Below are 19,212 nucleotides of genomic sequence, written 5' to 3' on the forward strand. Positions count from 1 at the left end.
GCCATGTCCAACTCAGTAGTTCTATCTCGGGAAGCTCTTTAGGAGGCAGAGTCTGATTTTTGTGGGGTGCTCAGTGTGTTAATCACCGCAGTGCAGTTCATTTCCTACAAATCTGAAGTGAGGAGTCCATGTGAGTGTTGTGACTGGAGGTCAGGGGCAGATCTCCAGCCTGAGATTAGGATATTCTTGTCCTTTTGGAAAATGTGTGATGATTGGGCAGGTTGTATGAGTAAGGAGAACATATCAAATAGATTACCACTGATAACTACATTTCTTCCAACTCCTTCCCTCTGCAGTTGCATATATGACAGGCTTTTATGTGCTGAAATAAATCATTTGAATGATCATTTCTCATGAAAATGAATGAAGGTAATGCATTAAAGTAGTTAATGATGTTTTTAAGGTTAATGGCAATTGTGGAGCTGTTCAGAAATTCATTAGCATCAACTGCTTTAAAAGCAGTTGATCTTTCACATCTATTTGTAAATAATGTTGTGGCTTTTAAGTGAAGTTACTTTGATGGGGGAAACTCTTCTAAAATGGGAGAATGCCATATATCAGAGTAGTGGGAGTGCTTAGAAAAATATCCCATAATGAGTGTTGGAGAAGGAAGACTACTAAGCTGAATTTAAGTATGTTTGATAAGGGAACAAATGAAGCCATGAATGTAAGTTGTACTGTGTCAAAAGAGCACTCAGAAAAACTCTCAACACTTTATGAAAGGACTCGAGCTTCTTCTTGAAGGCTGGGTTACCCCAGTGGAGATGTGGAAGCTGCTGTTACAGGTGAGGAGTTTGAGCAGGGAACCCAATTGTTCATTTGCAATTCAGGCAGCCTCTGCTGCTCTCGTCCCTGTGCTCTCCTCAGTGAAGGTTTGTCGCATCAGCAGTGCTGCCACAGGCATCACATCAGGCTGGGGCCCAGGCTGGCTCAGGGTCTCAGTGAACTGGGGAATGAAGCTCTGTCAGTCATTAACAGCTGCCTCTGACTGATGAAACAGTTTACCAGCACACACAGAGCCTCCAAATTTGATATTTTTACATAACTGTATGAAAGATCTGGGTCTCCTCCTTGTTTTTGTTCTTGTTTTCTTGGTCCAGAGGTTTGCATTCGGTGTATTTACGTGGTGGTTACTGGGTCACTTGCTTTATTCTCCCCTGTGAGAGTGCTGAGGCCCTGGCACAGGGTGCCCAGAGAAGCTGTGGATGCCCCTGGATCCCTGGCAGTGTCCAAGGCCAGGCTGGATGTGGCTCTGAGCAACCTGGGATAGTGCAAGGTGTCCCTGCCATGGCAGGGGGCTGGAACTGGACCATCTTTAGGTCCTTTCCAACCCAGGCCATTCTGCGATCCCATGAATTGCGTGAATCTCCGTGAAAGCCTGCCGCGGACTCGTGTAATTCCGCGAGTTCCCACGGTGTCAGTCGTTCCTCGCTGCCGCCGTTCCCGCCCTGCGCGGGGAGGGTTTAGTGCCGCTCGGTGATGTGCGAGTGAGGCAGCGGGTGGGGGCCGGGCAGCCGCGCGGGGCTGGGCGGGAGGGCCCTGTCCCGGTGCCGTCCCGCCGTGTCCCGGCTTTGTCCCGGTGCCGTCCCTCGTGTCCCGGTTTTGTCCCGGCTCCGTCCCTCGTGTCCCGGTTTTGTCCCGGCTCCGTCCCTCGTGTCCCGGTTTTGTCCCGGCGCCGTCCCTCGTGTCCCGGTTTTGTCCCGGCGCCGTCCCTCGTGTCCCCGCCATCCCTCACGGGCGGAGCGGCGGCGCCCCCCCGCGGCCGCGCTGACGCTGTGCTCCCTTGCAGGGCGCACCGGGCGCTACACGCTGATCGAGAAGTGGCGGGACACGGAGCGGCACCTGGCGCCGCACGAGAACCCCATCGTGTCCCTCAACAAGTGGGGACAGTACGCCAGCGACGTGCAGCTGATCCTGCGGCGCACCGGGCCCTCCCTGAGCGAGCGGCCCACGTCGGACAGCGTGGCGCGCATCCCCGAGAGGACTCTGTACCGGCAGAGCTTGCCGCCCCTGGCCAAGCTCAGGCCGCCCGGCGACAAGGCCATGAAGAGGAGGGAGCCGAAAAGGAAATCGCTCACCTTCACCGGCGGCGCCAAGGGCCTCATGGACATCTTCGGGAAGAGCAAGGAATCCGAGTTCAAGCAAAAGGTGCTCAACAACTGTAAAACGACGGCGGACGAGTTGAAGAAGCTGATCCACCTGCAGACGGAGAAGCTTCAGTGCATCGAGAAGCAGCTGGAGTCCAACGAAGCCGAGATCCGCTACTGGGAGCAAAAGTACAACGCCAGCCTGGAAGAAGAAATCCTCAAACTGGAGCAGAAGATCAAACGGAACGAAGTGGAGATCGAGGAGGAAGAGTTCTGGGAAAACGAGCTGCAGATCGAACAGGAGAACGAAAAGCAGCTGACGGAGCAGCTGCAGGAGATGAGGCAGAGGATCCTGGAGTGCGAGAGCAAGCTCAAGGACTACGTGTCTCAGATCCACAACATGGAGAGCGGCCTCGAGGCAGAGAAGCTGCAGCGGGAGGTTCAAGAGTCCCAAGTGAATGAAGAAGAGGTCAAGGAAAAGATTGAGAAGGTGAAGGGAGAAATTGATATTCAGGGCCAGCAGAGTCTGAGGTTGGAAAATGGCATTAAAGCTGTAGAAAGGTCTTTGGGCCAAGCTACCAAGCGATTACAGGTAAGACTGTCCTTTTATCTGTAGCTAGAGAAAGTCAAAGAGTGTGTCCAATTTCTCTTACACAAATCTGAATCCCATGAAAGAAAACGTGGAGAAAGTGTCCAAAGTGAATTGGGGTAAAAGGGGGTATGTTTTGCTTTCATTTTCAAATTGCATTTCAGTTTGGGGGCTTTATTTTGAAGAGCAGACAGTTTTCATTTCACCTGTGTTTAATGTGATCATTCAAACTATCTGAGAAGAAAAGCAGTAATTTGCACCACCATAGCCTTTTCTGAGGATAAACTTCTGATCCTTTCTAGGTTTGTCTGCCCCCCAAAGACATTAATTAAAAAGAACAGTCCAAAAGCAGCACCTGGATAGATAGATAGATAGATAGATAGATAGATAGATATAGAGTTAAAGAAGCTGCTACCTTGCAGGGTTTTTGTTTTAAACAACAGCATCCCTCTCTTCCTGGCTGACTTGCTGGTGTTCAGGATTTTCTTTTCTCAACACCTCAGGCATTTGTGGCACATGTGTCAAAAGAGAATCCAGTCCCTGTTTCCTCACTAAAGTAATTATATCACCTGGAACTTGATAGAACATGAAAGAATAAATGGAACTCCAGCTGCTAGCTGGATGAGGTGGAGGAAAGATTGGGGCTGCTGGGATTTTTGTGTGCCACATAAGATAGTCCTAAGGCACCACACATCAGCTGGAGTTGTGGCTCTTGCTGATTGCCAGGATTCACTGTTAATATATTCTGCAGTGCTGCAGTAGCATTAAGGTGATTCCACTGCGAATATGTAAAGGGATTTTGTATCCTTGTTCTTGCCCTAGAACCATGCCAGTAGGAGCTGTTTTGCTAAATGATGGCAGGGGGAGGTAATCTTTTCATCCAGAGCAAAATGGATGAAAACTGTGAGCAGTTTGGCCGTGTTTATCTATGCTAAGTTTCCAGACATGCTACATTTAAGGATTTTTACTGATAGAAAGCTCTAAGTCCTTTTATCTATCCTCACTAGCATTTACTGAGGCTATGATGGAGTTAAAAATATTTCTGGCATGGTTCTTTTCATAGGCTAGGTTTCACTTTCTCAAGAAAGATACCAGTTAATTCAGACTTTCCAATTTTGTTCTAAACCTAAAGGTGCACAAATCTGGAAGTCCACAAAAAATAAAGTGACCTCTGTATTACGGAGCTTTGGCAGAGAGGAAATAGAGAAATAGTTTATTGCATGCCTAAAATTAAAGATGTCTGCTAAAGCAGCTCAACCTCTGTGTGTGGGAATAATAGTAGTCCAAGATTATTGTAATCTATCAGAGCTGCCAGATTTGCATATCATGAGAGAAGTACAGAGAAAGATCCTAAATCATCATCTGTGCTTTGAAGGGGTGGTGAACCAGCCAGGCTTTGGCCTCACTGCGCAAAACACTTGCAGAGTGAGAAAGTTCTGTCCAAAAAAGCTTAGACAGAAAATGCAAAGAATGAGAAGAGAAAAGAATTATACCCCTTTTAAGATCAGAGGAACTAAATGAGCTGCCCAAGCCATTCTGGACACATCAGGTAGAACTAAGACTTGGTGCCAGACTGCTGCTCAGTTGATTATTTTTTCAGAATTCACACTATTACCTTTATTTGCTTACATCTGATGTGCCAAAGTTTTTCTCAGGTGGTATGAGAAACATCTGCTAGTCAGCTGAGAAGCAATATAAAAATAAAATACATTAAAAAAAAACCCATTAGGGTCATAGGTTGGACTCAATGATCTCAGAGGTCTTTTCCAACTTAATTGATTGTGTGATTTTACTAAGTGTAGTGAGTGTTGACTCGCTTTTTAAATTACAAGATTAAAATACCTTTCAGTTCTTCAATTTGCATTTGAGCTTTAAAAACTGGAGGCTTTCTCATCAAAGGGAACAGCATTAGTTGCCCAGTTGTAAATATGGTAATGAAATGCTGCTTTATATGCTCAGCAGATGTTTTCTCTTTCCTGGCAGGACAGGGAACAAGAACTGGAGCAACTGACCAAGGAGCTGCGCCAGGTGAACCTGCAGCAGTTCATCCAGCAAACGGGAACCAAGGTGACGGTGCTGCCGGCAGACCCCGTGGAGGTGGAGGCCCCACACGTGGAGCTCGAGAGAGGTACAGCCCTTGGAATGCCTTGGGAGGGAGGGAGAAGGAGGGAGAGGGGGCTGGCAGTGCCTTTACTGCTGCTTAATGCTGGCACTCCTACGTGAAATGAATGCTCCCTTAGCGAAGACATTAGCAAAACTCTAAGAGAGCGCATTGTGGAGTACTTCTTTTCATTCCAAGGGTTTAGCAGGCTCTAAATAAAGAGCAGTATGTGGAGAACTTCTCTCCCACTGTGCCTGGGCATGCGTTTGTCCCATCAGCAGCCCATTAAGCCTGCAGCTTTCAAGAGTGGCTGCCGTGGCTGCAGGCTGTCACGCTGGCACTGAACGTGACCGTACATCTGACGTTGCCGTTCGTCTGGGTTCTTCCTCTTCTGGTGGGGGTGTTGTCAAAGCAGAGAAAGGAATGTGTCTGGATCCCAAGAAATGCCAGACAGCAGCCGCATGGGAACAGGAGCTAATCCAGCTGGGCTGCCAGCCATGCAGCAGTCCTGCACAGATGGCTGTCGCGGCGGGTGCAAGTTGACTTTGCCCCTGGTGAGATCAGTGCGGCTGCACGTGCCCACATCTGGATTCGGGATTTCCTGGGCAGAACTATGGGAGCGTTTTGAATGCGTGTCAGAGCTGCAGCACCAGCATGGCTGTGTGCTTTTTCCAGCACTCTGCTTCCAGGGGGGCTGTTTGTCTCAGCATTCTCCTGTGCTGGGTCTGTCCCTCTACTCAGAAAACTTTCTGACCAAAAGGGAGGGCAATGGCGTGGGGAGAGGAGAAAAGACAGCCAGGCCTTAAAATCCAGCATTTGTATGACCTGTTTTAAGGGGGCAGGAAGCTGAAGCTTTGATTTGTGTTAGAGGTTCAAACTCTTTCTGCACATCACCATACAAATGTGTGTATCTATATACATATTTCTCATGGGAGGGTAATTATTTTGCATGGGTTTTGTTCTGTTTTGAAATGAGTAGGAAGTGTGCACCTTAGATCTCCTCATTTCCTAGCCAGGCACTTCAGTTGTTTGTTATATGTGGAATTTGTTCTTCTGTATCACACTAAGCAGGAGAAGGAGAGGTGCTTTATGAATGTCACCCCTGCTGATGACTTTTCTAATTGCCCTTTTTTTCATGCAGAGCCAACCTTTCAGTCTGGGTCACTGAAGCGCCCTGGCTCCTCAAGACAACTCCCCAGCAACCTTCGGATCCTACAGAATCCCCTGTCATCTGGTTTTAACCCGGAGGGCATTTATGTATGACAATACATACCTCTTCTAGAGAGGACCTAGTAAGGTACCCTGGACAAGATACACTTTATTTTATTCTGCCAGTGATGAATGGAAAAAGTTTTTCTTGTTTTGTTTTTTTTGTTACGCCACCGTATTATTTTTTCTTCCTCCAACACCACTTGGAGCCATACCCTGTGCACTGATGCTAAAGAGACAGGAACTGTCTCAATTCATAATTGGCAAGGATGACCTTGCTGTCAACACAGCTTGAGTGAAAAAAACTTCATTGTTTTTGCCACTTCAGAAGTGTTTGGGAAAGTGTTGTTCCTTGTATAGGCATAAATGGAAGACTGAGGGTGAAGGAAACCGTGTATGCAACTTAACTGAGGTTTAATTTATTCCCTTTAATCAATGGACCTGTGAATGTTGACCTTTTATATTTTTATTTTTAACTTGTGAATTATCACGTATGGCTGTGTGTCAGTCTGACAAGGTGACTTTAATTTGTGTGTACAAACATCCCCCATTTGATCAAGTACAGCAACCTGCAATGCAGAGTTCTGAGGGGTGCTGAACCATTGCAGTGGTTTCTCACCACTAACTTCGTTCATTTCTGTTGTGGGTCATCATGTCATGTTCCATCCATCGCTATCTTTTAAGGCGTGAAAAGTGAGTTTGTGGGATTTACTTGCTGTTGAATCTGCCTTGAATGAAGCACCTAGCGTTCAGAAGATTTATGGATTTTAAACCTTGGCTTGGTAAAAATATTTCCAGCATATGATTGAGAATGCACTAGTTAGATGATATTTTATTATATAGAATGTATATTTGAAATATTTTGCCACATTGTATATGCCTTTTGAGAAAAGAACAATGTAAGAAGTTGTCTTCATATATCTTACCAAAAGAGAGTAGGAGGCTTCCACTGTGTGTGATTTTGTACTTTATTTTTTCCACTAGCCATTACAGTGTTCTTGCTTTGTAACTAATCTTGCTGTTGGAGGGGAAGAAAAACGCAACACAAGTGAGTATCCTCTTCCAGCCTTCCAGAATCCACTCAAGTTTTGTGAAGGAAAGAAACCTGGCAGAGTCCCATGAAGTCAATAGCAGAGTTCTTATTAATAGGAGTGAGGCCAGGATTTCATTCAGCTCCCTGGTGGAGACATTTGGCCCCTTTGAAAGACAGTCACTTACAGAATGTAAAGCTTCCAAGCAGGAAATTCACACTTTTGGTGGTCATTTTTCACAAAACGTGAAAAGAGAACATTGTCTTATCTCAATGTTGCTCTAATGCAATCGAAGCTAAGAAAGAATTAGAGAACAAGGTTTCCCTGCAGAGAGTAGCCACTCCCAAATAACTCAGTGGTTCCAGGCCTTGAAGTGAGATTGCTGCAGGGGACACCAAGGTTGTGGAGAAAGGGACTGGCATCAGTGGGACACTGTGAACGTTGGGGGCTGGCCTCATGGATGAGTTAGGGAAGGGATGGGCATTCTCTGGCTGCATTTGGATTTTCTGTTCTAACTCACAGCATCATCCCCACCCTGGGCACCACAGGGGGACACTGTGCCCTCACTGCAGGACTGAAAACTTGGGCTCAGTCAGTGGCAAAACAACTGAACTCCTGATGTCCTTAGCAGGATCAGGGTTTTACCACTGGTAGGAAACTCCAAGCTTTTTGCCATAAAAAAATACTTAACTCCTAGCATCCTCTTGTGTTGATTCACTGATGTGCAGATAAATGTTAATTTAAGTCTCCTTTTTTAAAAAAGGAGCTTCCTGACAAATGGAAGTTTTAAAAGATATAGTAGAAGATGTAGGATTCTTGAGTGTTTAATGCATTTTTTTTCTTTCCACTTATTAATGGCATCATATATTCTAAAAATGCTGCTGTATTTAGACTAACAGCAACAGATAAGGCTGTGAATATATAAAGGACCTTTCCAAATGGACTCTGAATTTTTACTGTTTAACTTATCAGGTTTTTTTTTTTTTGTTTGTTTGTTTAGTTGTTTTTTTTTTCATCTTCCCTTGTGAGCAAACTGGAAAATGAGATATTCCTACCTGAGGAACCTTTGCAGTGCTCACCTATTTTACTGTTAGTTTATCACAATTCTGTGCTCATGTTTACTGTGCCCATAACTTTGTATTAAAAAAAAAAGAAAAAAAAAAGAAAGAATGTGTGTATATATATATTTTAAAAAAAGTGTAAAATATACATAGTTTGGGGACAATATCTGTCCAAGGTACTTGAGCATTTATGCCTTACATTCTGGGTTCAATTTACAGAAATGAAATGGCCCTCTCCAGTGGATATCTTGCATCTTCAGCACCTCTTGATGTTAGAGAACTGAGGCACTCAGCACCTTGCAAAGTCTGGCCCAAATTATGCTGCATGGGGGTGGGGGGAAACAGTCTTGTCCTGAGATGAAGTATTTTTAAGGCAGATCAGCATATTTACCCCAGCTAATGTTTTTGTCATGTTCTGTGACTGGTCCATCTCCCACAGATGTCAGTTTGAGCTGAACTGGGCTCTTGCACCATAAAACCTGCTCTCTTTCTCTGCCAGGTTATTCTTTAAGACGGAGGGAGGAGGGAAAGGATAAAAAGCAAGAGTAAGAGCAGCTTTGGAGGACTTAAATGACAGCTTTGTAACAGAATCAAGGGAGGAATTTGCCGTTTGAGTTAAAAAGTAGCACCTGCTGACCGCAGCAGCTGTTTGACACAGGGGCCAGCCTGGAGCTGGCTCAGGAGTGACCACTGCAGCACCCCTGAGTGGCCCCTCCTTGTCAGGGCTTTGGCACATGTCAAGGTGATCTGAAAAACGTTTGCAGCTTCAGTCACTCTGGTGGCTGAGGAGAGGTTTTGGTATCCAGACGTGCCAGTTGTGAGACACTGACAAATTCCCCTGCCCCCACCATACTCCTCTTGCTTATTGAATTTCACCCAGGCTGAAGTTCCGTAGCATTTTCGCTCTCTCTGTAAATAAACCAAAAAGAAATGGCATGCCCTTGCATTAAATGTGAATTGAACCATGTGTAACAGTTAGAGAAATTCCTCACACCACGACGTTCTGAGTTCTGCTTCTGATCAACTGCGGAAACTTGCTCCTTCTTTACAACTGTACAAAAAGTCCATTTTCACAAGTGTTCCAAACCTACTTCTGGGGCATTAGCAGAAAGGAAGCTACACACATACTAATTTTAACAAGTGCCATATTATTTACTGGGCAGCATGATAAAAATGGGGTTTTTTGCTTGCATTAAATAGTTGAATACACAAGCACTATTTTCCAGTGCACAGGGAATTTATATGGAGAACTCCTGTAATTTATTACTAATGAAAATTAACTGTGTTACCTCTTTCACCCATGAGGATACAGTTCATTTTTGCTGGAGATGCTATGTTGTTAGGGGAAAAGAGGGGGATGACCATCTGAAAAGCCAGTAGGTTAAGGCTAAGGTAAACAGTGTGAACGCCTGAGCAAGAGAGAAACCCAAGTCCCACTCTGAAAAGTCAGCTAGGAACCTGCCTACAAGTATGCTTCAGTGGGACTTAGGTTCCCAAGTGCCTGAATTGCTTCTGGAAATGGTATGTTAGCTTTGAGATTGCTTGCTTTTATAAACCCTGGCAAGTTGAGAGGAAGTTCTTGAAGAAGAGAACTACCACTACTAGCATTAGCAATATGCAAACATATGAGGTAAGAGGGTGAAAAGATCCTTTAGTGAAATAAAAAAACTCCTCTTGGGGCAGTAATTGCCTTGTTTTTAGCATGAAGAGTATTGCATTATTTTATTGAACTGGGATCATATGAGTATGATCAAAGAAAAATTGATCTTGTAATTTTTAGTAAGTTACCTTGAAGCATATAAATTCCTGATGTGCATTAACTTGAGTGAATTGGGCCTTAATGATACATGTAAATAACAAAACTGTATTCAGATATTTTTTTCCAGAAAATCCTCTCTAATGGTCTGTACTGTATTAAAAAAAAGTGTCAAAGTGTTACTTTTATATTACACCTCCCTTTTTTTTTGTTTTTGTTTTTTTTAAGAACATTGGTATGTGCATGTTTATTCTATTTGCTACAGTATTTTAATGTTTTGGATGAAGGCCATCACTTGTATGGAGATGACAAAACAATCATTCTGTCTATTTATTCAGTATTGCTGCTTAAAGTTTTCAAAATAAAGCTTTCAATGCCAATATAGTGACTGATTGAAAGCTGTTCTAGCTCTCTTCAGGTGTTTTTTTTCTATGTTTATAGAAAACTAAATAAGTGAAATTTGGTGTATGAGCTGTTACACCAGCAAAGAATTATTGCAGTAATATGGGGGGTGGGATGTAAGTGTGTGTAGTAAATACCTAAATGTATGCATGTGGTGAATGCCTTTAGGTCTCTAAGGGGAGTGCTGAAGAATGTTAAGTCCTTTGGTCTTGCGAGCACTTTACACATGTGATCAAGTACTGGTCAGAGCTTCACACCCGTGTGCAGTGCTTGTGAGGGCAGAACAAGGGGCTCACAAAGGATCAGCTCGGAGCCCTTTGAACCACATTGGATTTAAGCACATTCTGGAGTGTTCCATTGATGTGTCTCTGACTGGGGCCTAAACACATGTTCTGATACAAAACCCTTTCAGTCGCGGCAAGGATGCCTCAAGTGTAGCTGGTACCTCCAAAAATTTTGGTAGTGCCAAAATGGATCAAGTGTGTCTGCTCTACTTGTGAAGTGTATGAGAATGCTGAGAGCATTCACCCTCACCATCATCCCACGAAACTGCTAACTAGGGGTTCTGGCTGGAACATTTGAGTTGCTGATGCTTTAACCTAGAGAAGCAACGCAAACTAACTGTGAAAACACGAGTGACGAGCATTTTATTACTGCTCTGCTTCAATGCAAGATGAAAATCTGTATTATATGTAACTATATTTTTTTTTGTCATTTAAAAAGCTTCTATTTTTTATTCTCATGAATGGTTGACAAAAAATATTGGATATGCTCCCATACAATAAATTCCCCTCTGAAACTTTGGGTCTTTACAGTTCATGGTTTGCTGGAATTGCACCGTTCATGTCGCGCACGTCTCACAATAGAGCTGCTGGGACTCTGTCAGAGAACATGGGAGCTGAAAGCAGGGCCAAGGCCAAGGTTGGTGTGTCCAGCTCAAACAATCCCAGAAGTGGCCCTGTGTCAAGCATTAGGACACAGGAACTCTCCTAAATGGCAATTTTGTTGGGTTGTGGGACACACAGCTGGTTGGTGTGGGACCTCTATGGCAGACAAGAGAGATTCTCTATCATTAGTGTGCTGTAATCTCAAAAAGATAAAACCCAGGCACTGCAAGAGAGCAGAGGAGCTTCTTTTCAGCTGAGGAACTGTTACTAAGATTAACAGGAGCCCTGAAAAGACAGAATTGGTCAGCAACTTGGGGGAAGTGTAATTAAAGCCAAGAGGCAGAGGTTGACGTGGAGGTGATCAGGGAGAGGAATTGAATGTCCAGACCCTTCCCAGAACAAATGCAGGGTGCCCTGATGCTTCAGGGAGCAGAAAGACATTAATCTTTGAACAAGGAACAGAAGGTCTTTTAGGCCAGATTCAGGTGTAGTTACTGTGCTGAGGACCCGAGAGGGTCTGAAGATTGCTTGAGATCATTTGAGCTAATCGAGGCTGGGAACTTGCTACAGTTGGAGACTTGTGATTTAAGCCATCCAAATGCAGTCCTTAGTCTAATATCACAACAAATGGATTTTCCTAAGCTAACTGGAGCCTAATCTCATTAGATGTGAGGAGAAATGAGCTAACAGTAGTAGTACTGTTGACTGGCGAAGAGACAATGTCATGAACTCCACCGAAGCCCTAGTACTGTTGTTGTCAGGGCTGTGGAAGTTATGGAGGCCCTCTGCTTCTGAAAGGTGCCCTTTCCTGCTCCTGTGCCAGTCAGCTAGCTGGGTTTTGTGGTAACTAATGTTTCCCAGCGTGCTCAGCACAGCCAGAGCTACAGCTGATGGTTCTGATCTTTGCCTTTGCCTTTAAGGAACAAAGTGGCGTATTTGTATGTGGCTGCTCCAGCACTAACTAGCTCAGTGTAACTGCACCACTAATGAGTTGCAAAACCAGACCAGATCAATGATCCATTTCATTCAGAAGCTGTACTGAATTCTTCTGCCTGTCACGTCTGTGTCAGCTAGGTAGTATTCCTTTATAAGCCAAATTTTTAATGATTGTTTCAACTAAGATGTCTAGTGTCTGAAGTAGGGCATAATGAGCAATGGTCCCCATTCTTGCCTTGCTTGAAAACAATGTATTTGCTACCTTTGATATTGTAGCTAGTGTTAATGAGTATTTTCTGGGTCAGCCACTGCTTCATCATTAACTTTCTCCAGAAATACTGGATGGAGACAATCTCAGTTGGTCTATTCTGTTCCCTTTTTCCAGGTGGGTATGCTGTGTCCATTTTTCCCATCCTCTGCAGTGAGTTCTGTGTGCTGTCCAGGGGCTGACTGGAATGGAGCCTCTGGCGTGAGCTAGTGCAAACAGAGCTGATAAACTTCATTGCTCAACCCCACCCTTGTCTGATCAACTCAGGCACTGCCAGTGTCCTCATGCCCCTTCTGGTGGGTCTGTGTGTGCCTCCCCCAGGCAGGAGACCTTGCTGCCACACAGACAGCCCTGGAGTTTCTCCCCCATGCAATCTGAAGTTTCATTCCTAGAGGCTTTGTGGATCTGAATCCCTGGCTGTGGAAAGGCTGCAGGGATGTCTGCCATCTGTGGGAGAGTGTCATCACAGTATCATCACACTTCTGTTCAGACATCTGGAAGCTGATGGAGGTGAAATACCACTATACCACACTGTGCTTATTGTTTCAGCTACACGCTTTGTCTTGTTGTACCCCTCTGCAAAGGGAGGCAGGTAATTGGTAATTGGAAGACTTAGTAGGAAAACGCAGGATTAAAGATCTAATATTCAATCCTGGGTGAAGTTGTAGGGAAGAAAAGTTTTCTATGATTTATTTTTAATGAGCAAAAGTTTGAAGGAAAAATATTCAGAAGAGCTCCAGCTGGGCTTCTGGAAAGTGAACTTAAAAAACCCACCTTATCCCATGCAACACAAATGAGTGCCAATAATTACCTGCCTAGGTATTTTAAAAAGGAGGGCTTCTGGTCAAGAAAAAAAAATGGGAGAGTGGGGGAAGGAGAGAAGTGAGATGTAGACCAAGTAAAATTCCTTTAACCTGATTTCTATTTTCCCTGAAGTCCCTTCCACTGCCAGTGTGATGGAAAGTGAATCATCCAGCTTTGGAGCCAGTGACATGGTATCACACAAGTACCATCAGGAGCTATTGCTAAAATGAAATTCAGGCCAGCCTTTAAGTGGGAAATAACTGGAATTGCTTTGTGGTTGCCTGTGGAGCTTCTCCTAAATTACTACCTGTCACAACTTTTATCAGGTGTATCAAACTGGTGCTCATGAAATGTTATGTGCCCAGAAAAGATGATGTCTCTAGCAGTCCCAATCAGCCTGAGGTGAGCTTTGATCGATGAGGTGGAACTGGCCGTCCTGGCACACTGAAGAGAAGCCCCAGAGTGCCAGCTGACCTTTGACTACACTTTATTGCTGTAAAGTTGTCTTAAGTGGTCCCTTGACCTGGCACATCTGCAGCATGGCTGCCAAGACTATGACCTGCATTCTCCATTGTCATGTTGCTCGTGTCACGTACAAAATGAGCGTGGAGGAGACAGCGACACAGCAAACGAGAAAGGCAACAATGTCCATTAGCTGCAGGGCTCGTGTGAAAGGTTATGCCAGGGGCAGGCAGCAGGTAATTGTGTCCCCTCGACTGTGACAACGCTGCAGTTCCCGGTAGGCCCACACGAGAGGGCAGCAGTACATGCAGCAGCTATGCACTGAGATGGGAAGCCGGTTTTCTAGGAATTCACAGCACGTGATAGGGAATCGCATAAGGCACCCAACTTTCCATCTTTACACGTGTTCTTTCAGAAAGGACACAGTAATACTTAAAAAGAGCCATGTCTTAGACACAGTATCAGTGTAACTGATGCACAAATGATGCCATTCCTGCAGTTTCTGAGCAGGCCTGGAAGCTTTCTGAAACCTGTACAGATGTGGATTGAAACATTCCATTTTAGATTCTATCCTGTGCCTGGTGTATTTACCCATGCCTGGGAAGCTTTTGTTTCATTTCCCAGCTCTGCCACAGATTCCTGTGTGTGACCTTAGGCAAGCTACTATAATCCCTGTGGATTGGAGTCCCCCAGCTGTAAGCCTGAGATAATACTGCCTCATCCCCTTTGACTTTGTCTGTGTATACGGCAGGCCCCGTGGGGAACAGCATCTCCATTCCTATTTGTTTGGCAAATAGTACTGAGCACAATGTGGTCCTGAACTTGGCTGTGCCATCCAGACACTGCTGCATGAAGTGTATTTTTATATCCTACCAAGAGAGTGACAAGAAGTCACTCAAGAGTTGGTTTTTCCTTGCAGTGAGAGCAAGATGCAGTAGTGCTGTGGGGAGCTGGGGTGTTCTGAAGGTGAATTGTTGTTTAACTTAAAGTAGATTTCTTTTTGCAAAGGCATAAAAAGAAAAATCAAGCTAAGGAATAAAACCTCATTTCAACTTCTGCTCAGCTCTCCTCTTGCAAAGTGCTTCTATTACCAGAGGCAGCCTAAATCCTTTTGCAAGTGCTGCTTGGGAGGGTGTTGTACCTAATCAATAGAAACAATTGAGTGAGCAGGCTGAGATTTGCTTGATGGTCCCGAATGTTCCAGTATTTCCACAGGCCTTAGGATGTTCTAGGAACGTGCATGTAACCAGTAATGCACCATGACAGGTTGCCATCTCACAATTTTCCATAGATACCAAATGCCCTTTGGTATTAGTGGCTGAAGAGATAAAGCACCCAAGAGTTGCAATTGTAGGAGAGTGCCTTTTTTGGTTGTTTCCCAATTCCAAAATGTTCTCTGCATGCTCCAAATAAATTTAACTAAAAAACACCTCAGCTGCACTTACACAGGAGTCCTGCACAGAATGGGCACCCTTCAGCATGTCTGAGCACAGAGACTCCCCACTGCTCAGTTCTGAGGTGAAAGAGCATTTAAAGATGTTGCCATCTGAACCCATTTCAGTAAGAATTAGTGCAGCTGCTGGCATCTGACAAGGCAGTGAATAAGCAGCCTTGCAGTACCTTATCTCATGTCCTGCTTGATAAAGTTCTTGCTGCTACCTTTGTACATTATCTGAGGAGCTGCACAGCGGGAGGCACCTACTTCTAGGAACACCTCTCTCCTGTGGCAGGAAGAATGCAGTTTCCCCAGGATGCAGCCACACAGGACAAACACGTCATCCAGGTGTTGTGAAAAACTGCAAAAGCAGTAGCCTGGAAAGTGTGAGTACCTTGTTTGACATATCTTTGTGAGAGCACAATTCCCAATTCTCAGCAATTCCTAAAATTCCCAAGAAAAAAACTACTTTCTTATGTTACAACTGTGTAACAATGATCCAAATTATACATTTTTTATATGTGCATGCAAACATACGTGTATATAATCACTCATTAGATGTCATTATCCCTTTTGTCAGTTTGGGAAACTAAAGCCCGGGGATGTGCAGGGCTTTCCCAGGAGTACAAGCCCTTCATCTCCATGTACTGGCTTTTTCACATGGACCATTTGCTAAAAAGTCTGTTCTGACCAACACAGAGTTGTCCAGCAATGGTTCAGTGAGGCTGTGGGGCCACCTGGCCTAACATTGTGCCTCAAGCTCTATAGCAAGAGCTGACTGGGCACAGGCAGCTCAACAGTAAACCACCCTTGGTGTGGAGTTACCAAAATAACCTACTTAGTGAGGAAGCTTTCCCTAACCCTTCAGTCAGAGGTTAAACCTCTTTCTGATAGCAGAGGATTTATATCCCTTCCAAATTAAATAATGAGAGCACTTCAAAAGAGGTGAGACTTAATCTCTTCTTTTGCAAGTGTTGCACCAACTTCAACCAATACAGATTTTACCTTTTAGATCTAATTAATCTGTTTTATACTCAAAACTTTGCAAAATCAGCATCTTCATTTACTGGTGATTTTAGCACACTGGTTTCAGCATATGCAGGAGTTCAGCTCCTTACATTATTCGAGTCTCTTCTGATTTCCACTTCAGGTAACTCTGCTTAGCTTATTGCTTCTCTTGTCAGAAGCTCAAAGACTCTCCTGCAACGTGGAGGTGCCTTCAGTCGAGGAGTCAGGCTTGCATCCTGAGGGCACTGCTGTGTGGAGGCATCAGGAACACCCGGGGAAAGGAGGGAATCCCCTCTTCACAGGCTTGTACAAATGCAGATGGTTTGACCTAATTGCCCCTTCTAGTGCCTGAAGGGAGTCTACAGGGGAGATGGAGAGACACTCTTTCCAAACGCCTGGAGTGACAGGACAAGGGGCAATGGCTTCACACTGACTGAGAGGAGGGTTAGATTGGATATGAGGAAGAAATTCTTCCCTGTGAGGGTGGTGAAGCCCTGGCACAGGTTACCCAGAGGAGCTGTGGCTGCCCCTGGATCCCTGGAAATGTCCAAGGCCAGGCTGAATGTGGCTCTGAGCAACCTGGTCTGGTGGAAGGTGTCCCTGCCCATGGCAGGAGATGGAACTGATGATCTTGAAGATCTCCTCCAATCCAGGCCATTCTGTGATTCTGTTTTATGATGTGGCTGTACCCACTAGGGAAAGTGCTAGGGTAGCCCTAAACTACCAGGGTGCTGCCCCAGCCCAGGCAGCTTTGTTCCTGAAGGTACAGGTGGTGATCTCTGTGGAAAACAAAAGTCAGGGACATGCAGTATCTTCCCCCTGGCTTTGCCAGGCAGCTGAATTGCCCTCTACCCCTTGGAATGCACTGCCACAGCGTTACTAAACTCAAGTAATCCTGTGACATCACCGTGTACTTTTAAAAGCAGGTACTGCAGACTCTGCATGTTCAGCAATCACAGCAAACAGCTGGACTCCTGGAAATGCCTTCTGGGCCTGGCAGGACACTGATGGGAGCGTGCTTCCCACGGCTGGCTCCTGGGGCATGGCTCACAGATTGCTCTCAAAGGTCATTTTAAATAACTGTACTTACCTCGTCATTTACAACACCAGAATCAGCCCCGTGACCAGTTAGGCATTTTTCAAAGCCACTTCACATTTTGCAGACATGGATGTATCTTTATATCCTTATTTCTGCGCTCTGCAGAGCAAACTGCACTCCAAACACAGCCAAGGAGCAGGAACATGTGCAGCCCAGCTTCACACAAACACATTTTCCTTTGCAGACAGACTAGGAGTGCCCAGAATGATCTTCTAATAGTGGCAGCTTGTTAAGCAAAGGTAGCTCCTTCTCTCTCAGACATCAGGAGATGTTGAGCGAAGCACAGGCAGTCTTAACTCTGACCCTCATTCACATGCATCCCAAACCCTTCAATTACCTTTGTAGCAGGTAAAAAGGAATTCTTGCTTATTCTACACACTTTTCAAATTTTTAAGCATTTTTTTCCTAGTCATGTTGGTCCATTTGCCTCTACACATTTCATTTCTGACTCTACTGTGGAAAAGGAAGTTCTGCTGGCAATGCATTCTGCATGACAGATCTAGCAAACTCCCTGTATCTCTGACAGATACTCCAAACCAGAGTATCTGTCAGAGACTGCAGTTCTGGAGAAAACAAACCCACCTCAGAGTCAAGGTTTCAATTCCCTAACTCCCAGCAGCTTCTCCCTGGAACAACAGAGGGCACCAGTCCTCACACAAAAAGCTGCAGCTGGAAGAGAAGCAGCCCTGCCTTTGAGTCATAGTTCAGGACCGAGAATATTTATGTCTCAGTAGGTGATTGGGATTGAATATTCTTCCTCCAAGGAGGTTCACCTCTGCATCTGCTGCTCCCTGTGCCAAAAGCTGCTCTCAGAGATGTGTGCACTGTTTCTCTGGTGGATCTTGCCCTAGTTTGCACAGAATGATTAAGCAGTCACTTACTAAGAAATAGCTTTAGCCTGTTTGATTAGAATCTGCACTTGGGGGAAGAGGAAACCACAGTGCCAGTTCCTGCCCCAGTTCCCGTGAAGATCTGTTTTTATTCCAGTGGACTTGGAATATAAAATGCATAAACCTGCAGCAAAGCAGGGCTGGAGCCTCGGTTTCTCCTCTCAGGTAGCTTTGTTATTTTCTGACCTTGCTGGTCTGTCCAACAGGTGCCACCACATCAGTGCTGCCACCACCAACAGTTCTGAAATAAAGGGACCTATAAGAGCCTACAGGAAAGATGGAGAGACTATTTACAAGGGCCTGGAGTGACAGGACAAGGGGCAATGGCTTCACACTGACTGAGAGGAGGTTTAGATGGGATAGCAGGAAGAAATTCTTCCCTGTGAAGGTGGTGAGGCCTTGACAGAGGTTGCCCAGAGAAGCTGTGGCTGCCTCTGGATCCCTGGCAGTGTCCAAGGCCAAGTTGGATGGAGCTCTGAGCAACCTGCATAGTGGAAGCTGTCCCTGCCCATGGCAGGGGAATGGAACTAGATGATGTTTAAGGTCCTTTCCAAACCAGACCATTCTGTGATTCTATGTCACAGCAACAATATTGTTATTTCTTAAGAATCTAAGTTAAAAAACAGCCTCTGCTAAAGCATTCCCTAATTTATTGATGCTCCAGCTGATGCCGTCAAGGGCTGTAAACCTCTTGATTTTTATTATTTTCTGTACAGAATTGGCCCATACCTGCATAACGTTGCATTCTCTTTGCTCAATGTGCATCAGGCAAACCTCTTGAATACTGTGACTCTGAACCCCTCAGCAGCCCTTAGACAGGACATAGTCTTAAGCTGTGCCAGGGGAGGTTTAGGTTGGACATTACAGAATCACAGAATACGGTGACTTGGAATGGACCCACAAGTCCAACTCCTGTCTCTGCACACACAGTCCCTAAGAGTCACATCGTGTGCTCAAGACTGTTGTCCAAAAGCTCCTGGAGCTGTCAGCCTTGAGGCTGTGACCATTCCCTGGGGAGCCTGTTCAATGCCTCTGGGGGGAAGAACCTTTCCCTGATATCCAGCCTAACCCTGCCCTGATACATCTCCAGCTGTTTCCTGGGTCCTGTCCCTGAGAGGTCAGCACAGAGCAGAGATCAGGGCCTGCCCCTCCCCTTCCCCTCGTGAGGAAGCTGCAGAACTGCTGTG

The 19,212-nt window shown here is 45.2% G+C and overlaps 1 protein-coding gene across 3 annotated transcripts in view; it reads left to right on the plus strand.

Annotated features, from left to right (window-relative positions):
* RASSF8 (Ras association domain family member 8) overlaps window positions 1-10,214 on the plus strand; it is a 78,803-nt gene extending 68,589 nt beyond the window's left edge. For all 3 annotated transcript variants that reach the window (XM_085049064.1, XM_085049063.1, XM_085049065.1), the window contains exons 4-6: window positions 1,790-2,679; window positions 4,660-4,804; window positions 5,919-10,214. In XM_085049064.1, coding sequence (XP_084905190.1) covers window positions 1,790-2,679; window positions 4,660-4,804; window positions 5,919-6,040 — 1,157 coding nt within the window. In that variant the 3' untranslated portion in view covers window positions 6,041-10,214. The remainder of the gene's footprint in view (window positions 1-1,789; window positions 2,680-4,659; window positions 4,805-5,918) is intronic.
* Window positions 10,215-19,212: the final 8,998 nt, after the last annotated feature.

This window comes from Lichenostomus cassidix, chromosome 1Aa (assembly GCF_008360975.1).
Source record: "Lichenostomus cassidix isolate B80296 chromosome 1Aa, HeHo_3.0, whole genome shotgun sequence".
In the NCBI taxonomy this organism is placed as follows: domain Eukaryota; kingdom Metazoa; phylum Chordata; class Aves; order Passeriformes; family Meliphagidae; genus Lichenostomus; species Lichenostomus cassidix.